This window comes from Giraffa tippelskirchi, chromosome 8 (genome assembly GCF_054371585.1).
Source record: "Giraffa tippelskirchi isolate mGirTip1 chromosome 8, T2T-mGirTip1v1.2.pri, whole genome shotgun sequence".
Taxonomy (NCBI): Eukaryota; Metazoa; Chordata; class Mammalia; order Artiodactyla; family Giraffidae; genus Giraffa; species Giraffa tippelskirchi.
The window spans coordinates 24,218,830-24,240,420 of NC_137282.1; the positions used below are offsets into that span (position 1 = coordinate 24,218,830).

At 38.0% G+C, this 21,591-nt stretch overlaps 1 protein-coding gene across 2 annotated transcripts in view; it reads left to right on the forward strand.

Moving 5' to 3' along the window:
• Window positions 1-15: 15 nt before the first annotated feature.
• The window catches only part of VPS37A (VPS37A subunit of ESCRT-I), a 38,174-nt gene continuing 16,598 nt past the window's right edge, over window positions 16-21,591 (forward strand). For both annotated transcript variants that reach the window (XM_081521631.1, XM_081521632.1), the window contains exons 1-4: window positions 16-469; window positions 13,649-13,723; window positions 15,551-15,665; window positions 16,177-16,277. In XM_081521631.1, coding sequence (XP_081377757.1) covers window positions 345-469; window positions 13,649-13,723; window positions 15,551-15,665; window positions 16,177-16,277 — 416 coding nt within the window. In that variant the 5' untranslated portion in view covers window positions 16-344. The remainder of the gene's footprint in view (window positions 470-13,648; window positions 13,724-15,550; window positions 15,666-16,176; window positions 16,278-21,591) is intronic.

The window sequence follows — 21,591 nt, forward strand, 5'->3', positions numbered from 1 at the left end:
ATCCGCAGAGGGGGCGGGGCACGCAGGTGACGGAGGCTGAGGCGGTGGAGAGTTAAAGCGGTCGGGCTGTCTGACTGGCTGGTTGGGGCGTCAGGGCCGCGAAGGTTAGGACCGCCAGTCTCGAGCGGCGAGTTCCCTTCTCTTCAGCTGCTGCGGTGACAAGAGCACGCCCCCCTGGCCCCGAGGACACCCCGCCGGGCCGGCTTAGAGAAGTCGCGGCTGCCCAGCACTTGGCCGGGCCGTCCCTGCCCGCTCCTCCTCTGTCGCTGGAGAACCGCCGGGCTGAGCCGCTGGGAGAAGCAGGCCAGAGCCTTCCGGGGCCTCGGCCCGGGGACCCGTGGAGGATGAGCTGGCTCTTTCCTCTGACCAAGAGCGCCTCCACCTCCGCAGCTGGGTCCCCCGGTGGTCTCACCAGCCTCCAGCAGCAGAAGCAGCGCCTGATCGAGTCCCTCCGGAACTCACACTCCAGGTGACTGGCCGCTGCCTCTCCGACCGGAGGAAGAAAGTAGGGCGGGAGGGCGGGCTGGTGCTAACCACACTTGCAGCTCCTCAGGCCGACTCCCGCCAGCTGCCACCCTTTTTTTGGACATATCTCCCTTGGTCCTGGATCTCACGCTTGCTCTCGCATCCCTGACCCACGTTCAGGATTTCTTCCGGGACCCCCTTCCCACCCTCCCGCCCCCACCACTGCTCAGCTCCCCTAGTTCCGACTTCCCTCATCTCCCCTGACACACCGCTGCCCACTGCAATCTGTCTCCTGTCTTGTCTGCAGTATGCCTTGCTTTGCCCGGCTTCCTCACCAACCTTTCCTTTTACCCACCTGTTTGCGGCGTTGCCCGAATTGTTAAAATTCTATACTTGGTTAAAAAGAATTGTGAAGAGTAATCTCCAAGTTTCACAAATAGTGGACCATTTTTGGAAAAAAACTTTCAACCCTAAAGGAAGGGGAAAACAAAGTTTTCATAAGTGAGTTCTCTTCTGGGAGTAACGTCCTTAATCCTCTTAAGTCTCTTAATAGATTGACCCTGTTCATTCTAACCCACTTCCCCGCAGCTGGTAACTATCAGTCGGTTCATTTCTCACTTTGTGATTCTTGTTCCTACACTCAGGAATTACCTTCAAGTCATTTTGATTGTTCTGCTGGCGTTGTTTTTGTTTCGTTTTGTTCATTTTCAGCGTGGTCAGGTTAGAAATATTTTGCAATTCAGATTATTTCAGATGTTTTTATTGCAAGTATCTGTGACCTCTAGTGGTTTTAAAAAATTAGAACAGCCTCTTTATATGAACTATGCAACTGTATTTATGTGAGTGTCAGCATGTATTTTAATGGAAAGATATTAACATCTTAATAGACTTCATATATTTGAAATATATATTGAGACATTAAAATTGATTAATTCTAGGAGCCATTTTATGTGTTATACTAATTTTTTTCTAAACAAGTTATAGTATGGAATAGTTTTAAATTAGGTGCATTGTTAAAAGAAAAAAATCATTGCAAAATCGGTTTGGCTATAGTGAGGCCTGTTGCTGATTGAGCTCCAGGTGTTCCTTGATTCTTTTTCTCAATTGTTCTGCTGTTTAGAACTTTAGAAAGGTGAGAATTTGTGGTATTAAACAGGAAGGAATAGCATGGTGTTTGATTTAATGGTAGCTTTCTTTTTGGAAAATTAAATTCATAGAGTTCTTACAAGTCAATCTGACTCTGGTTTTCTCTGCTAACCTGTAAGACCTACTCTTACAAAATATGTTTATAAAATAAGGATACTCCTTTGTAATAAACATAACAAAAGTTCTCACCTTGGAAGGCTGTTTGTTTACAATTGCCAAAATACTTTCTAGAACCATACCTTTGGAATTAATTGCTTTTAAGCCTTTAGGATATTCTGTTAGATAGTCTCACAGCTGGCAAATTTTTGTTCTTTGAGGTTGGAGTTGAATTTTCAAATATTCCAAAGTCCCTTGCTGCTGAGGCTGGTAAATAAGGGAAGTGATTGATGTGAAATGTATTGTGTATTTTTCTGTGTGTGTCTCCCAAACAAAGTTAGAGTTGAAGGCAGGAATTGCTAATCTAAGGAATTCTGTAATTGGCTTAAGAGGATCAGTAAATACCCTGAGTCAAAAGCAGAAAGGATCTATTTTATTTATAATTTTTTTTGAGCCAGAAATTATGGATATATAATTAGACATGTGACATTATCTACAGTATTTTGTGATATTTTATGAACAGCTATGTTTAATTGCTTTGATTCTTTTAATTTATTTTATAAAAAATATTTGAAGTTTTTACTGAAATATTTCACATTTATAAACTATACTTGGATAATTCTGGTGACAATGAAGTAGGTCATGTACTTGGCAGTTTTTAAAGAATGGTATGGTCCCAGAAAAAAACTTCACCTATTCTTGTTTGCCCTTTTAACTTATGACATACGTTTTAAAACTAGCAGGTAAAAATGAAACATCTGTGCAGTATCTGACAGTGTGTTACTTGAGTAACCAAATTCAATATTACAACTTAAAAATTTTTGTACAAAAAGACACTGCAATTGGTTATTCTGAAAATGCACTCTGTAAAAGTTGAAAGACTGTTTCAAATGGTATTTTAATGAATACTACAAAACACCCACAACTATGAATATTAATATATCTTTGCACTCCGCCCACCTGCCTCCTGTTTCATACTCTATCCCTTCTCCATTTACAGGGTCAGTAGCTCTCTCTGCCGTCAGTGTCTCACTTTTTTTCTTCTCCTCAGTAACCTTTCCCCACCCCATTCTCTCATCTACCTTCCAACTTCTATTTTCTTTTAACTATTTATAATTCAAAAAAATCCCATATCAGGAAAGAGTCTCTTTAATTCCCTAATTTAAACTTTTTAGTTACCTTAAGAAATTCTCTTAAGTCTTATTGGTGAGGCAGGGCAAATGGAACACTGTCATAATGATGACCAGAGAATTGTTACATAGTAGCATGTTTCTGTCTGCTCTGAAAATGGAAACTGGAAGTTATGTAGATTACTAGGCTCAAGTAATATATGCCGCTTTCTAAGTAACAGTCATCACAATATTCAACTTACCACTAAATTTCCTGACTTTATGGGGCAAGAATAGAACTAATTCTGTTGTTTCTTGTACTTCTTAAAGAAGCTTACTTTAAGCCACACTGTTGATTTCCCATCTAACTCCATTCTTCTGAATTCTTGGAAGAACATTGCCTTTTTGGGTCCTGCTCTGCAGGGCCACTTCTTTAATAGAGGCCAAGTCCCTTCAATCTCTGTGCGTTAACTAGTGATTGTTTACTCCAGTGATGATGGTCTTATTCTCACTGCTAGTTATTGTCAGACACTTCACCTAATCTTGGTCAGCAGAGTTGGAGAAGTCTTTTGGGGAGCTACTCAAAACATTTTCTTAGTAATAGAGATGTCTAAAAGGAAATGCCTCTTTCTGTTTTTTGGATATTGTTGTGTTACATGGGATGCCTGGAACTGCTTGAATCATTAAGGAAGGCAGGCTGACTACTGGATGTGGTAGAGTAGAAAGATGGAAAGTCTGTGATAATATTGTGATACTGAATTAACCAGACCTGGAGCCTTCCTGCCTCTAGACTTCTGTCTGTATAAGATTATACATATACATTTGTATTTTACATACAAATCACACTTTCGAACTGATTTTTCAATTACTTGCAGTTGAAACTATCCCAGTTGATACATAGTAATCCCAGTATTTAAAGATTCTTCAGAATTGAAGCTGTCAAGTATCTCCCTGCACTGCACCTGACAGTCAGAAAATACCAGAAATCAACAGTTACCATCCTAACTATCCTGGTTTTTCCTCTCACAATATCTAGTTACTTAGCTTCTTTATTATTTTACTTTCTTAGCTCTGAAACAATAGCCTGAAGCTGTGTTGTGAATGGTATTGTCTGTAATCAACTGCAAAGATTCAAAGGTGTACAAATAGTGTCTTTGTTACCTTTTACTTGGGGAGATCAGCTCTCTCAAGTAAAGGACTTCTCCATTTTAATAATCAGTTATGTGGTAATTCTGGTGCTATTTTTATTTTATATTCAAAAAGAAAATCTAATTTGGGAATTATTATATTTATCAGAATTGCTTTCTTCTTTTTCACTCTGATATGAGATGCTAGACAAAATGAATTTGAGGAACATAAATGCAAACAAGCAAAAATTAATGACATCAGGAAAAGCAGCATGACTTAAGTGAACTCTAAGCTTTAGTTCCTATCTGTAAAATCAGAAATTGGGATTTTTATCCTGTAGAATTGTTGATATTTAAGTAATTAGAGTTTCTGACACACAGTAAGCAGGTAACAGATTGTATTCCTTCTTTCCACTGCATGGAATCAGTGTGCCTACAACCTTTGCCTCATAGCCTACTCGGATCTAGCCAGCTTATTGTTAATAAATCGCTCACAAATCTCCAGGTCATTTGTTTCTGGCAGAGCTACTTCTGACTTTCCATTCAGAAAGCAAGTCCATTCCAGAGAGTTTTTCTTCACAAATGAAATGTAAAATTTCATTTTGAAAGGTTTCTGACAATACATGTAGAGAGACTAGAATATTAACCGACACACACTAAAATGTGTCTATAAATGGCAGCTATTTTATATTTGTATCTTAAATATAATAGTAAGATTTTTAAGATACAATTGAAGATATAATTGTATCTTAAATTCAGTAGTCTCCATAGTCATTTTGAAATTTTCTTTTGCTACCAGTGCTTCAATATTCTTTCTGATTACCCAAATCTTTAAAAAGTCTGTAAGTTCTTTGGAGAGTCTGCTACTGTATAGTTTTGTTACCCTATAGCTGTTTAGTTTAACCCCTGCTCTCAGTTGTAAAGCTGTCTCCTGTAAACTAATGCGATTCTGAGTAAGCCTAGATTCCAAACCTTTCTTTTTGTAGTTTTTACTGTCAGCTCAAAAGGACTCATACAAGCTTTATAACACAAAAAGTTTGTAATGAGAGGATATGTGTATATGTTTTAACCAGTTCAGTGCTGTATTTTTTTAATGGATCTGTTGTCAACATAGTGTGAGATTTTTTTCATTAAAATATAAAAATTTCCAACTTTTAAAAAATATTTTATTATTTAGAGTAGTTTTAGGTTCACAGCAAAGTTGAGCAGCAAATACAAAGATTTCTCATACAGACTTTGTCCCCTCCAACTTTTCTTTCAAAATAGAAAGATCTGGCAACATTTCCCACCTAGCAATATTTGCTTTGAGTTTAAGGGTGGCTGTCCTGTTTACTGGGGCTGCTCTTCTCCATTTTACCAGTTTGCAGTCACTCCCTGTTGTACTACAAGCAACTGCCTTCATTCATGTACTATCTAACTCTTAAAGATATGTAAGAATAAAACTTCCTTGTGAAAGAAAATCACCTTAACTTGTTGCAATAAAAAATCCTACAAGAATCTGCTATGACAGCCTATTGAAGCTATAGAAACCCACAAAATGTCAATATTTTTGACTCTGTATATTTCAGCTCCTAACAGTGAACTTAGAAATTATGTATATCAAACAATCCCATAATAAAGGGAATTTTAATTTGGTACATTAAGTCATATAGTCTATAACCAGTGATTAAAAGTTATAATTGTAGAGTATATGACACAATAAAGCATGTTACAATTTAAGAATACTTTTCCTAAATAGATAGTAACAGCCATGTGCCCTCTCTAGTTAATTTTCCACATAGTAGTATTGATCCATACCTGCTTTAAAAAAAAATTACCACACAGGTAATCATTTCTCCATTGGTAGTTGAATCTGACTTCTACTCTTCCCCTCCTACTTCTGAATTTCTTCCAAGCTGTCTCTCCTGCCTGCTCACCTGAGCCAGAAACCTGGTCATCCTGTTTTCACTTAGTCATCTGTGTTACCACTGCATCATACTATTCTCTCTGCCTCCAGCCTTATTCCCTTTTCTCTTCCCCATGGGTGCCAGAGTAATCTTTAAAATTTGAATTTGATGATGTTATTCTTTGCAGTGGCTTCCTAACTCTTGCCAGTGTCTTCAGCTTAATGCCTGGTTGTCACAGAAGATAGTGATGTGACTGGTGGAAAGGTGTCAGCACACACAATGTAAAGTTTCTTTAATGGCAAAAGATACAGAGACTTTTAGAGACCCAGTGTTATTTCCTACTGAAGCTTTTCTAATTGTACTTCCTCTGTCTGGAATGTACACTTCATTTCCCTGGTTCTGTTTCCTGGGGTTAACTCTTACTTGACTTTTAAATGTAGCTCAGATACTATTTTTCCCCCAAAGACCCCATTACCCCCATCCCTATTTAGGTTAAGTTCTTTTTCCTGTGTTCCTATAGTTCTTTGCACATCTCTGTCATTATCCAGCGTCTTCTACAGAGCAGTGTTTGAAAAATAGCTATGAAATAAGTGGTCTATGTCAAACAGATACAGAAAACTAAATTGAGTACTCTAGAATTTCTAAAAGCCTTTAATATGCTAACATGCATCAGCGTACTCCAAGAGTAGGGTACAGTATGAAGCATCTTCTAAACAGAGCAATGAACCATCTATTCAACTATTTATTTTAAATTTCAGGTTTCTTAATTATTCACTTTGATATCAGTCGGGGTGTGTGTGTGAATGCAATGTAATAGGGAAGAGCTTTTGTATTCTATGACGAGTTAATTACTAAAGGGTTGTTGCCTACTTAAGAGTTGGGGGGTGGAGTGTATGCGCCAGTGTAATAGGGAAGAGCTTTTCTATTCTATTACAAGTTAATTAATGAACGGTTGTTGCCTATAAACTTCAACTACACATAATGGTCCATTCCTCAAAACCCTGCCTCCCAAGTAATCAGCATTAAGGTAAAATACCTGATGAGGCCCACATGTGAATGCCTTCAGGAAGGAGAAAATTAGCACCACCTCCCCTCTGGTGGCTGACCGGAAACAGGAAATACTTGACCTTACTGCCTCCCTTTTTAATATAAAAGAAGCCTGAACTCTTCCTCAGACAAGATGGTACTTTTAGTACATGAGTCTACCATCTTCTTGATTCACTGGCTTTCCAAATAAAGTCTCTATTCCTTGCCCTAACAACTGTCTCTGGATCTATTGTCCTTTCCTGCCTGGAATGGTGCAGGCCTGGGCTAGTAACTCAAGTGCTGTTCTCTTTTGTTCCCCTGAGGATATTGTAACAAATTTACAGTCTTCTGTTGGCTCCTCTAATTCTGTTTCTTTGAGTTTTTGTGTTTGGGGCTTGTTGAGTTTGGTGCATGCCTCTAATGCTTTTGTTTTGTTGCAGCCTTCTCTGTATTTAAGATTCCTGGTAGTCTTGTTTGTAGGTCTTTAGTTCTGTGTATCCTGGCCTGCCTCAGTTGACAGGTGAAGAAGAATGACTTGCAAGCTGATAGTTGTCTTTTGAAGATGGGGGCAACCTGGGAGTCAGGAGCTTCCTGAGGTGCTGCCACCTTAGCAGCTCCCTCGCCGTGGAATCCTGGGGCTGACAGGGCTGCTGTCTGCAGGTTGGAACAGGCCAGGGAACCAGGAGAGAGCTCTGACTTCCTGCTGCTCCAGGCTTCTTCCCACTCTCTACTCGGAGAGGGGCTCCTGCCCCACCTTCCACACTCAGGTTTGCCGTGACATGGTTCAAGGGCTTCAGCTTTGCATAGGTCTTATGTTTGGGGATTGTCATTAGTTCCTATATTTAATTTTTTTAAACGCTTATCTTTTCCTTTAATCTCATCTATTTTAATCTTTCTTTTGTCTTTCTAAGATTCCTCAGAGTTTGTTGTCAGTTTATGTATGGAACTGTTATAGATTTGCTTTTTAAAAGTCAGTTTCAGTATTTCCTGGAGATTTAGATGGGAGAGGGAAATTGTCTAATGTCTTTACCTAAGCATCTAAACCTTTTATCGAAAAGGATAGATGGTAACGATAACCCTATATGCAAGACAGAATAAGAGACACAGATGCATAGAACAATTTTATGGACTCTGAGGGAGAAGATGAGGGTGGGACGTTCTGGGAGAATAGCATTGAAACATGTATATTATCATATGTGAAACAGAACACCATTCCATGTTCGATGCATGAGACAAGGGCTCAGGGCCGGGGCAATGGAATGACCCAGAGGGATGGGATGGGGAGGGAGGTGGGTGGGGGGTCCAGGAAGGGGAACACATGTAAACCCATGGCTGATTCATGTCAATGTATGGCAAAAACTATTACAATATTGTAAAGTAATTAGCCCCCAACTAAAATAAATAAATTTATAAAAAAAATAATAATAATAAAAAATAAAAACCCTTCCTTGAGTTAAACAAGGGGAAATGATGAAATCAAAGTCTTGATCTTTTTCAGTCGATGACTGAAAAAACAAATGGGACCAGGCTGTTTCCATTTCCTTGGGAGATGCTGAATGTATGGTAGCTGTTCAATTGAACCTAGTCTTAGTTACAGAATCCAGGTTTACGCAAAATATAAAATAAGGAGATAAATGATTCTTCTGTGAAAGGGACCTCAACCATAACTAGTGCGACTCTTGCATTTCAAGGTCTGTTTGCCTATAGTTTTAGGGGCTGTCAAAGTATAGTGGATGCCAGTTAACCACACATTCTGACAAAGTTAACTGTCTCAGCTTTCTTTAGTCCAAAACAGATTCAGAGTTGCTGAAATAAAACCATAGTAATTCACTGTTCTCAGAGAACCTAGAGAATAAAATTATTAATGGAAGATTATTTAAATTTTCTCTAGTGAGATTACAGTATTTAGAACACGTGTGTGTGTTTACATCCAAAGAGTACTACCTGTCAGTGTAAAGATATGACTGTAAGAATGTTTATCAAAGCATGGTTTATAGTAGTAAACTTGGAAACAATCTAAATATTGATGCTGAAAACAGCCTCTGTGCATCGATTGAAATCAAATCTCAGAGACAGAGTTTTGGCTGAAATAGAAAAGAATAGCTTTATTACTTTGCCAGGCAAAGGGAGACACAGCGGGCCTGTTCCCTGCAAAGCTGTGTGTTCCAACCTGGGACGATTTGTTGACAAGTTTTATGGCAGTGGTTGAAGGGCAGAGTTACTAATAAGGAGCAGGGTATGCCCATGCCTTTAGTCTAGCCTGGGGGTGGGTGAGGTGGGGGGCAGTCTCCTCCCTTGTCTCCACATCTCCTCCCATCCCTGATTAGCAACTGTTTGAATTTGCCCTTTCAAGGTCATGGAGCCTGGAGTCTATTCCTGCAAATAAGAAATGGGGACACAGAAAGGCTTCCATGCCCAGGAGCCCCCAGGGTCCTGCTTAATTTCAATGTCTAATAGTACAGAATAGGTTAATATACTAGAATGTTATGTAGACATTTAAAACTCTTGTAAAATAACATTTACTGATTTGGAAAAATAATTTTTTTCTGATGAGAAAGAATTATTTTTAGAATAAGTTTTTTTTTAAGTTACTTGAAATAGCCAAAAAATTCAAAATCACATTTGTGATAAAGATTCAGGGAATGATTCTTGTTTTAATTAAGTAGAATAAGCATCTGCCATCTTATCTAATGCAACTAGTGTAGAGGAGGAAAAAGCTTTCCTTGATGCTCTTGCTCTTAGAGTTGGGTCTGAAAATTAAACCAACTGAAGATTAATGGGAGAAAAGTACACAAATTTAATGTGAGTTTTACATATCAGGGAGATCTTCAAAAGGAAATGAAGATCCAAAGAAATGGACCTGAGTATTTTACACTGGGCTTGATGAAAGCTGTGATGACGGTTGTGGAGGAATGTGGTGGGTTAAGGGGTGCAAGGCATGTCTTAGTGACACTGCCGGCTGAGTGCCAGCGTGCATGCGTGCTCATTCACGTCAGTCCTGTCCGACTCTTTGCGACTCCACGGATGTAGTCCGCCAGGCTCCTCTGTCCATGGGATTCTCCAGGCAAGAGTACTAGAGTGGGTTGCCATGCCCTTTTCCAGGGGATCTTCCCGACCCAGGGATTGGACCCAGGGATTGAACCCAGGTTTCCCACATTGCAGGCAGATTCTGTACTGTTTGAGCCACCAGGGAAGATCTGTGTTGCAGTGAAGCATGTCACATGAATTATTGGGTTTCCCAGTGCATATAAAAGTTATGTTTACATTATACTGTAGTTTGTTAAGTGTGCAGTAGCATTATGCCTAAACATCAATGTATGTATTCTAATTAAAAATACTTTATTGCTGAAAAACACAAACCATCAATTGAGCTTTCAGTGAATCCCAATCTTTTTGCTGGTAGAGGACTTGAAATATTGTGAGAATTATCAGTATGTGACACAGAATCATGAAGTGAGCAAATGCTATTGGAAAAGTGATACCAGTAGTCTTGCTCTATCTATGCAGAGTTGCCACAGACCTTCAATTTAAAAAAAAAAAAAAGAAAAGAAAAGCAGTATCAGTGAAGCACAATAAAGTGAAGCAATTGTAATTGTAGTAAGTGGGAGGGGCAGGGGACATGTGGTTGCAGGGGACAGTGATGACTTAGCAAGCTCGGCTTGTTGGGTTCTTTCACTGTCCCTTTGTCTTCTGAGATTCAGATGCTCCTTTCCTCTTGGTGTAGGGTGGGCACCTCTTAATACGGTCTTATGACCTATTTTCTGTCTTAAAGAAGGTTAGGAAGGAGAAGGTCGGAGTAACCTTCCTGTTTCTGCTGTTTTCTCACATTCCTTCAGTTTAAAATATTCAAGATGCCAAGGTTCCACATTTAGGGGCAGCATGTCCTCAACCTATCAGTTGCCATGGCTAACCTGTTCTGGAATTTGTTAATGATGATTCAGTTCTCATTAATATTACGAATACTACCTTTGACTTCCCTGGTGGTTCAGATGGTAAAGAATCCGCCTGCAATGTAGGAGACCTGGGTTCGATCTTGGGGTCAGGAAAATCCCCGGAGAAGGGAATGGCAACCCACTCCAGTATTCCTGCCTGGAGAATTCCATGGACCAAGGAGCCTGGTGGACTGCAGTCCATGGGGTTGCAAAGAGTCGGACACACGGCTGAGAGAATTTCACTTTCACTTTTCACCTTTAGTTATTTTGATACCTCATTGGTGGAGGAAATTTGTCAAAAATTTTAATAAATGTCAAGAACATAGTTATGGGGACAATGAATTGAACACTTCTAGCCAAAAATTATTTTAATCAAATTCACTTTGTTTTCTGTAAAAAGACAGCATCTGAAAAAAAAATGACTTAAAACTTTAGCACTACAAATTTAGACAGGCTCCAGCTTGGATACGTATTTTAAATGCTTGCTTAATAATGCTAAAACATATTAAACAATTATGGTATTATGTGGGGAGGGCTTTGCCTGCGTTATCTCACTTAATCTAACAACACTTTTAGCAAGATGGGTGTTTTTAACATCCCCATTTACCATGTGAGAGATAAGGCTTAGGCAGATTCTGATCACACAAGTAAATGGTGGAGGAAGGATTTGACCCCAGGAAGCCTAATTGAAGAGGTTATGCTCTTTGTCACTAAAATGCTCTACTTGGCTTTGATACTTTTGTGATCAGTATTCCCTTGAAGCATTGATACCACTGACATCTAAGATAGTAGAAATAAAAAGCTTAAGCCATTTTATTGATTACACAGTGTTTATATCAATACAACTGGGAAAACTGTTCAGTATCCTAGTCTGAACCTGATCCTCAAAGAGAAACTTTCATAAAAATTGTTAGTCTTAATATTGAATATCTTCTTGAGTCTTTTCTCAACTATTTCTTCTCTTTAATCATAACTTCAGTCCATGGGATGTCAGAGGGGACATCTGTGATTTCTCCATAATTCCATCCCAACACTTTTGAACCTTTCAGGCAACTTGAAATTTACATATTTGAGAGGCTAGGTTTTTATCAGAAGGCAAAAAAAGTCATAGTCCCCCCAAAAATGAGGAAAATAAGACAGGTCTTCCAAAACTACTAATTAAAGCAACCAAAAGAACAAAAAATAAGTTATGTAACTGCTAGATCTTTTAAAAGTATTCATGCTTGAAAAGGATTCATGTCCATTTGGATATCAGGCTTCCTTTCAAACATAACTCATTAATACTACTTAACATTTTTCCCTTTGGAAAGATTATAAATGTTGGTTAAAATTCCAAGTGAGTCACCAAAAGATTTGGTTGGTAGATTATACTTGTAACAATTGCATGCCAGCAATTGAAAATAAAATAAAATTCTGGGGACTTGCTGATGATCCAGTGGTTAAGATTCCCAAGCTTCCAATACAAGGGGTTTGGGTTCAGTCCTGGGTCAGGAAGCTTAAGATTCCCACATGCTGTGTGGGCGTGGCCAAAAAAAAATTTTTTTTTCAATAAAAAATTCTGAATGTAAAATGTTAAAGTATAGGGAACTTTTATTAGATGCTAATTATACTCAACTGTTAGTAATGAAGACTCCCCAAATAGTAACTTGATAAAAGTTTCTTTTTCTCTTGCATACAAGAAATTCAGTCTGTTGATTCCATAGCCATTAAGGACCCAAGCTACTTCTGTCTGCTGAGCTCTCCCTAGTGTTTGGCTCCGATTCTCAGGGTCACTCCTGGTCCAATATGGTTGTTCGAAGTTTTGTTTGTCAGGGCCAGGCAGGAAGGGCAAGTAGGCTGTATATACCAGTTTTTGTTGCCCTTTAAAATGCTTTTCTGGAAATTCCACCTCACAACTTAACCTGTGTTTAACTGGCTGGAACTTAAGCCTGTAGCAACAACTTGCTACAAGAAAAGCTACAACATTGCCGCTCAGAATAAAATCAGGCTTCTCTTATTTAGGAAGAAGGGGAATATTTGGTTTTGAAAAGCAGCCAGCCATTTCTATCTATCATAAGGCTTTAGGAGACATCTCATCCAGACTTCTCAGTTTAAACTGTGAAAGCCCTGTCTATGCAGCTGACAGTGGCAGGATTGTAGTCAGAACATAGATCTTTTCTTGCTGACCTGTTTTAACTAGAGGACTTGCAATTGCTGCTTCTTGTTCTGTTGCTAAGTCGTGTCCGACTCTTTCCAGCCCCTATGGACTGCAGCACTCCCAGCTTCCCAGTTCTTCACTGTCTCCCGGAGTTTGCTCAAATTCATGCCCGCAGTTGCTTCTACTGATGGTAAATTGCTTCCCTGGTAGCTCAGACAGTAAAGAAGCCACCTGCAAAACGGGAGACTGGATTTGATCCTTGGGTTAGGAAGATCCCCTGGAAGAGGGCATGGCAACCCACTCTAGTACTCTTGCCTGGGGAATCTCTATGGACAGAGGAGCCTGGCGAGCTACAGTCCATGGGGTCACAAAGAGTCAGACACGACTGAGTGACTAAGCATAGCACACAGCACAATGATAAATCAGATAAAGCGATAGTAATCAATATAGCACAATACAGGAGTTTTTCTTTGCTTCTCTACCTCACCAACTTAACTCCATCTCTTAGCAACCCCCTGACAATATCTCAGAATAGTATTGCCTGCTTATTTGATAATCTTTTCTATGGTCATTTTCCCTTCAAGATACAAGTTATATTGGCTCTCTAGATTCTGTGATTAAAATGAAGTAGTTTTAGTAGACTCTACAAATTTTAATGTTTGCTTTTAACATTAATGGTTTTTATAACTTTGGATAAATTTTTTTCTCAAATTTTCTCCTACAGTATAGCTGAAATACAGAAAGATGTGGAATACAGGTTGCCTTTCACCGTAAATAACCTGACAATTAACATTAATATGTGAGTAGAATTGTATCCTATTTTTTCAAGTAATAGGACTTTGAAACATCTTTTTATCATTTTGTTTCTTAGCTACTATCAGAAGTAAAGTGTTTAAAAGTGAATTTATTTCCTTTTCTAGTATCAAAAGTTTATTAAACTTACATAATTCTGTGACGTTTAAATATGTCATTGTAATAGAGATTGCGGTAAGAAACTATGAAAGAGGAAATGGAATACAAAGATGTAATTGTTTTTATTGATTTGCCCTAAACTCTTAGCTGGAGGCAGGCTGAAAGAGTGAGCATGACCACAACAAACAGTGGAAGGGATCATGTGCAGAAACATCAGAAACAAGTTAAAATATTCTAGTTTTCAGCAACCAATATAATACATCAACCAGTAAGTTCAGAGTTGAATTTGATCTGCTGATTATTTTTAAAGAAAAAAAAATTAAAAGGGAAAAATATAATCATGAGGTTATTAAGTAATAGAGAGGAAAGTTTGCTAGAAGTACTCATTTAGCTGTAAGTGCATTTATTAGACTTCAACGTGGAAGAATTATTACCTCAGACTGCATTAGGCGGCTGGTGCTCAAGCAAGTGTTTGAGTGAGGTACAGTAAAAATGCGCTTAACTTGAAGATAGAAACTATGCTTGTTCATCGTCAGATCCTCATTGCCTAGCGAGGTACCTGCATGTGGGATCCCATATTAAATCCTAGTTGAATGAGTGGGAATTAAAGCATGAATATGCAGCAGTGCCAACCATTATGCTGTGTTACCTCGATATATGGGAGCTTTATGAATTGTCACAGCAGCCCTGAAAACTGAAACAAATTATACACAAGTAGGCAGTGAATACAGTAGTCAGGAGAGAAACCCAGACTTGTTGGGCTCCGAAAGCCATTCGTTGCTTCTTTTCCAAAGTAGTTTAACAGCCTAAACTATGTACCTGATGTAGTTTTATCTCTCATCACAACGCCCTGGTACAGCTAAGTAGGAGAAGCCAACGAAGACCCAGTTTTCCTCTTGACAATGCTGCCAACAAATAGTTCCCTGAGCCAGGAGGGGAACAGAGAGGCAGTTTAAGAGGATGTATTCATCTAGATTTTGGAGATTTGGAAGGTTCCATGTCCAGTAAAAGTGCATTGTTAAAGACTTCACTGCCTGATTACAAATTTCCAGTAGTTCTGAAAGGGTTAAGATTTTTATTCTTTTTCCTTTTGGTATTGAGAATTTACTGTTAATTACCTGAAACCATATGACTTACCTCAAAGTTGGGAGAGATGTGTTAATTGAGACATTTCGAAGAGAGCGGCATAGCACCAAGGCATGGTGTCAGCTCCAGTATTCCAACCCTAGTACTTCTCATTTTATCTACTTGCTCATTAAGAATTCAGTGTATAGTGAAATACTTCTTGGCAGCATTTCAAAAGAAGGAAAGCCACAAGAAAATTACATGCCCAGACTTTGTGGTTTGGTAAAAAGCTAGACTGGCATAACATGATTCACCTGATAAAAATGTTTAATTTTTAGCTGAAATTTTGGATAGTTTGTTATAATGTGATGTGTTTGAAAGCAATTAATTGGCACAGTTTGAATAATAGTCTATAATTCACATTATCCTTACTCCACATTAAGAAAGTTTTACTATATTGAATTAATTATAGTCTTGTTGCCAAAGTGTCTTTCTGTATAGGTTCAGTCGACTCAACAACCATAATAGAGCACTAATTACTGAAAAATTAAAGCATGAAAATTAATTTGCTTTTAAGTAATTTTGTTTTAGAATTATGATTATATAACGTTTGCTGTTTTTGTTTTTGAATCTGTTCTACTTTTGCCAGATTGCTTCCTCCACAATTTCCTCAGGAAAAACCAGTGATCAGTGTTTATCCACCAATACGGCATCACTTGGTGGATAAACAAGGAGTGTATGTTACCTCTCCATTAGTAAGCAATGTATGTATATGGTATGATTTATTTCAAAATGTTCACTATACTTAATAGGTAATCCTAATTTGGAGAGTTTTTGTTTTTCAGTGGTGAGGACCTGTTGATGTTAAAACTTGGGTTCATAGTATATCTTTTATAGTAGTTAGGAAGGGATAAAATTCAAATTTGCCTTACATTTTTTAGGATATGTATATGATTCACTAACATGAAGGACTATAACTTCAGTGTACTTAGTATTTACCTTTGAACCTTCAGATTACTTTCGGTAGTGAAGTGTGGAAATATTTCAGCTCCACTATTGACTAAATCAACTTTTAACCTCATTTATGGTATTGCTTCTAGAGTAAGTTGTGGATTGCTGATATGTTCAGTTGACATAATATCCTTTGCCTTTCATGTAATTCTTGACTTGCAAAAGTGGATTTAAGGTTAAGTTTTACAGTTTAATTATCCTAATGAGACTATATAATCTTTTTTCGAAAATGATTTTGATCACTGTATTTACTGTTACTTTTAGTTTACAATGCATTCAGATCTTGGGAAAATTATTCAGAGTCTATTGGATGAGTTTTGGAAGAATCCACCAGTTTTAGCTCCTGCTTCAACAGCATTCCCATAGTAAGTATGTTTGTAACAAAAGAGTTTGTATATACATTTATTTACTTTTTGGCGTAAGTAATCAAAGCATAGCTTAAAAATTCAAATAAGGTTAAAAGGTAGTCTGCTTTCCACATCCTCACCTTCACACACAGATACATTCATACTTTTCAGAGGTAACTGGGTTTTCTTTTTTAGCTGCTTGTCTAATATTTATCTTCATCTTTCTGAATAATATATAGATACTTCTGTCTGTTGATTCTTTGATTTTAGATTCTGTTGACTTCCTATCATGATTGATGAAGGTTTTAGTTATCTTTCACATACCTTTTCTATCATCCTCTGTGAAATTATGATTTTTACTTCCAAGTTTGTGTTTGGTACTTTCATTACATTGACTCTCAGAATATTCCCTCCTGCTGAGCCAAGTACTTTATAATGACTACATTTCCATTATGGTATAACTTTTTGCTTTTCTCTGGAGTTAATAATTGCTTCAGTTTTCCATTGGTTTTGTATTCTTGGATCTTTTTAATTTCCCACCTCTTTCAGCAGCTCTGAAAAATATCATTCAAATAATTTTTTCACATCATCAAATCTGTCAGGTAATCTTGAGGTTCTGGTATTTTTTCCTTACAACATTGCTCCATTTTCCCCCTCCATTCTGAATTACTGTACAACTGCTGTCCACCTGCCATCCTGGGATATCCCTTTCCCTCCATCCTGTATGGGATTCTCCTTTTCCTGCATCCTGTGTTTTTTTCTTTCTCAGGCTATTTCCTAGTTTCTTGCTTTACTTACTCCCTGTGGCTTCCTAAGTAAAGGTGTGTTCAAGTTACTAAGGATGAGTAACAGTTTATCCTAAAACTTGTGGTTGAAATAATGACAGCATTTATTTTTCTTGTGAATCTGCAGTTTGGTTAGGAACTAATAGAGCTTGTTCGTGCTCCACCTTTGGCTTCAACTGGCATGGCTTAAAACAGTAAACATTTATTTGCTTATTAATCTTCAATTCAGGAAAGGTTCATCAGAGAGCTCTTCTCTGCTCTACTCACCATCAACAAGCTCTCATCAGAAGCTTTTACCTGGGGAGGTCAGTTGGAATACCTAGATGCAGCCTGGGCTTCCTCACATCACCATGGCTGGGCTTCTGGGGTGAACATCCTGAAAGAGTTATGAGAAAGTCATATTCATCTTCTCTGGCCTAGCTGCTGAAGTCACTCAGTGTCATTTCTGCTTCATTCAGTTTGTTGAGGCAGTCACAGAGTCCTGATCAGATTCGAGGGGAAGAAAATAGGCTTTTCCTCTTAATGGTGGATTGGTAAGGTTCTAGAAGAGCATGTGTGCGTGCTTAGTCACTCAGACATGTCCAATGCTTTGTGACCCCATGGACTGTAGTCTGCCAGGCTTCTCTGTCCATGAGATTCTCCAGGCAAGAATACTGGAGTGGGTTGCCATTTCCTCCACCAGGGGATATTCTGGACCCAGGGATCAAAGCCAGGTCTCCTGTGTCTCCTGCCCTTTCAGGCAGATTCTTTACCACTGAGTCATCTGGGAACCCCCCTAGGAGAGCACATGGGACCAGAAATAGTGCCGTGACCGTTTTTGGAAAGTATAGTATGCCACAAGATGCTGGGAAGAATAATTTGGAGATTTCTTCTTTTTAACCTGCAAATATCTTTAATACACCCTAGCACTTCATAGTTGATAGAGTTCAAGTTCTGTGTTGAAGTGGTTTCCACTGAGAATTTTGAAAGCATTCCTCTATTCCTAAGGTGTCCAGTGCCATTTTGATTTCTGATCCTTTGTAACTTTTTGTGTTCGATATTTTGAAATTGCATAATGCTGCAACTTCTGACAGTCTTTATTTCCTCTTCCTGTAATATCTCTTGCCTTAATTGCCCGGTTCTTTTGCTTAATTTCCAAGAACTTTTTCTTGTTCAAAAATCAGGTCGCATTTTAACACTGCCTGGAAATCAGCTTGGGCTAGATTATCCCGTTCATTAGGTATATCAGACTCAGCCATCACTTTGCACTTCTATGTCTTTGTCCTAGAGTCAGAAGCCTCTCTGATATTCTTTATCTAAAAACTAAATTTACTGTTTTCTTCCAGGATAGGGCTAAATATATCTTATTCACCTTATTTGAAAACATAAGCCAACAAGTTTATTTGTTCCCATATCAAATAAGTTCTGTGATTCAGTACACATTGTTTAAAAAGTAAGTTTGCTACATTTCTTGGATTATATTATAGGTTATACCTATAATACAGTTTTGTTCAGAATTATTAAGACTTTATTTCAAGGATAGTAGAAATATTCTCATGTTGATCATATTCTTTCTAAATAACATTTTATATTTACATACATGTTATTAATGTACTTTAGATAAAAGTAAAGCTCTAAGATTAAGATGAGCCATACTTTGAAATAAACAAGCTTATTAGAAGACTATTTTAACTTATTTTTTTCAATAATATATTCACTTGGCTTAAAATTGTAAAAATTTAAAGGGATGTGGGGTGAAAAGTTCCCTTCCATTTCTTTTTCTCTTGCAATTCACTTTTTCGTCTCATTGGTATCCAAAGTTGGTTGTTTGAGTGCATATGTATAGAACTCCTGAGATATTTTAGGTATATACAAAGAAATATGTACATGCAGTATTTTATTCCCTCCTTTTTTTACACAAATGATAGCCTACTATTCCCTTGCCTTTTTTTTTTTTTCCCCATCTCTTTAGTGGTATGGTTCAGAGAGCTTTCCATATTGGTTCATAAAGCACTTCCTCATTCTTCTTTATGGCCACTAAGTACTTGTTCTATGGACACAACATAACTTAAGACTCCTATTAATGGAATTTTTGTTGTTTCCAATCTTGCATAAAAGACCCACCCTTCTTTGCCCTCAGTGATGCAATGAGTAACATTAAAAACATTTTACCCAACTGTAAATATTTTGTTGGATACATTCTCAAAGTGGTGTATACATATTTGTAAGTTTGACTAATATTGCAGAATTGCCCTAAGGAGTAAGTTGCACCAGTTTCTACTCCTATACGCATGCTTTTTCCCTTTGCTGACATGGTAATTTATCAAAAGGGATCTTTACTAATTTTTAAGTGGAAAATGAGGTGTTAGTATAACTTAATTTGTTTTATCTTACAGTGAAGTTGAATCTTTTCCTATGATTTACAGATTTTTTTTTCTCTTTTCTTGAACTTGTGTATTCTCTCTGATTCTCCATTTTGCTATTGGGTTGTTAGTCTTGTCAGTGTGTAGAAGTTCTTTATGTATATATTAGAAAAATTAACCATTTTCCTGTGCCGTGAGTTTCAAGTGTTTTCCACCGGTTTATTTGTCTCTATTTATAATAGGTTTTGTCATATAGAGAGTTTTGTTGTTGTTTGTTTTTTTATATCAGGGGATTTATCATTTTCTCTTATGACTTTTGAATTTGGGACCACAGAAAGTCCTTTCCCACCCCAAAATTTTAATTTCCGTGATATCTTCCAGTTCTTTAAGATTTTTTGTTTTTAAAGAAAAAAGTTTTCTATTTTAATTTGTTCCATTTGGTTTCTCTTTTATTATTATTATGAGGATCTGGCTTCAATTTAATTTTTTCCAGATGTTGCAATGCTCTTTATTGACCTCTTTTTTTTTTTAACCTGATTTAAAATCTTGCTTTTATTATATCCTAATTGCTATATATGCTTGGGAATTTTCTGGATTTTGTATTCAGTTCCATTGATCTTCCTATCCATTGCCAGTGTTTTTCTTTAAAAAAAGGTTTTTAAAAATTAAGGTTTTCTATTGTGTTTTGCTATATGCCAGGGTTAAACTCTCTTTACCCTCTTTTTTCAGGTTCTTTTCTTTATATTCTTATTTATTTTTCTATATAAACTTCAGTATTATAATGTCAAAATTTGTGACAAATGTTTTCTTCCAAACAATTCCAATTTTTGTTAACTTATGTCATTAAATATGACATTAAATTATAAAACAGTAGCACTCCCATTTAAAAAATTGTTGACACTAGATATATTTTGGAACACTTCAATACTCTGATATGTGTTTTTTCCCAACACCATCAAGTAATTCTCCAGTTCTCAGCAAACACTGTGTTCCCTACAAATTGAAATCAGTTCTGATGCTGTCTGCCTGGAGATGGGGTCAGATCCACAGATGAAGGACTCAGTCTCACAGACTGCTCCATTTCACATACCACTGGAAAATCCATAGCTGGTTCCTGTGCTTCTGACTAACTGGCTATAAATCAGAGGTTCCCATGGAATCCCCCCTACCCCCGTTTTGATTAATTTAAATGGCTCATGAAACTCCGAAAGTAAATTTACATACGTTTACTGGTTGGTTATAAAGGATACAGATGAATAGCCAGATGAAGAGGTACCTAGGGCAGGGCATGATCTAGGAGAGACCCGAGCACAGCAGCTTTTGTTCCCATAGACTATGGATGCATTCACCAGCAGGGCGCTTGTCGAGTCTTCCTGTTCAAGAGATTTTATAGAGCTTAATCAGCAGCCCCCCTCTTCCCTGACATCGATGGGTGGGGCTGAAAGTTCCAACTTTTTGTCACTTGGTCTTTTTGGTGACCAGTCCCATCCTCAGACTGTATAGGGACTAGCCTAGATGTTGTTAAGTTAGACGCCTGTCCCCTCGGGTTGATGCTTTACGATGGCCAGATGAGCCTCTGTCACAGTAAGTGGGGTCCTCTAATGCACTGGGCCCTGAGCCAGGGAAGCCTGAGCCTCCGAGCCCTTTGAGAGCTGCTCTTAGTTTGCTGCGCCTTGTGGCTTTCTGGGATGTGAGCTCTTTTGTCCTCAAAGCTAGATGTTTTGGGTGTTTGTCTCTCAGGTTCAAACTCAACCCTTAACCCTCCAGGGAAAAGCTCTGGGTTTTGAGTTTTCTCCAGGTTGTGGGTCCTCTTCCTGAGGGTGGGGTTTATGGTGAGATTGTGTCCTAACCTCTCCTACCAGCTTAGATGTCATTTTCTTCTTGTTTGCCTGATTTGCTCAGATACTTTGGGGGGTTTTTTTTGGAGAAAATTGTTCCATATATAGCTGTCGATTAAGTTTCTGTGGGAGAAGGTGAATCCAGGGTCCTCCTATGTCACCATCTTGAATCAGAACCCTGTATTTATCATCTTGCAAAAATATATTTTCTGATTTTATCTTGAGTACATACTGCTGTGCTACTTTTTCTAATATATATGCATGGTTTTTACATGCATCTTTAAAAAAAAAAAAATTCAGGCAAGGCTTTCCTGGGACTTGTGCTGCAGCACGAGGGAGTGAACTCAAGAAACGGTACCCTCGCTTG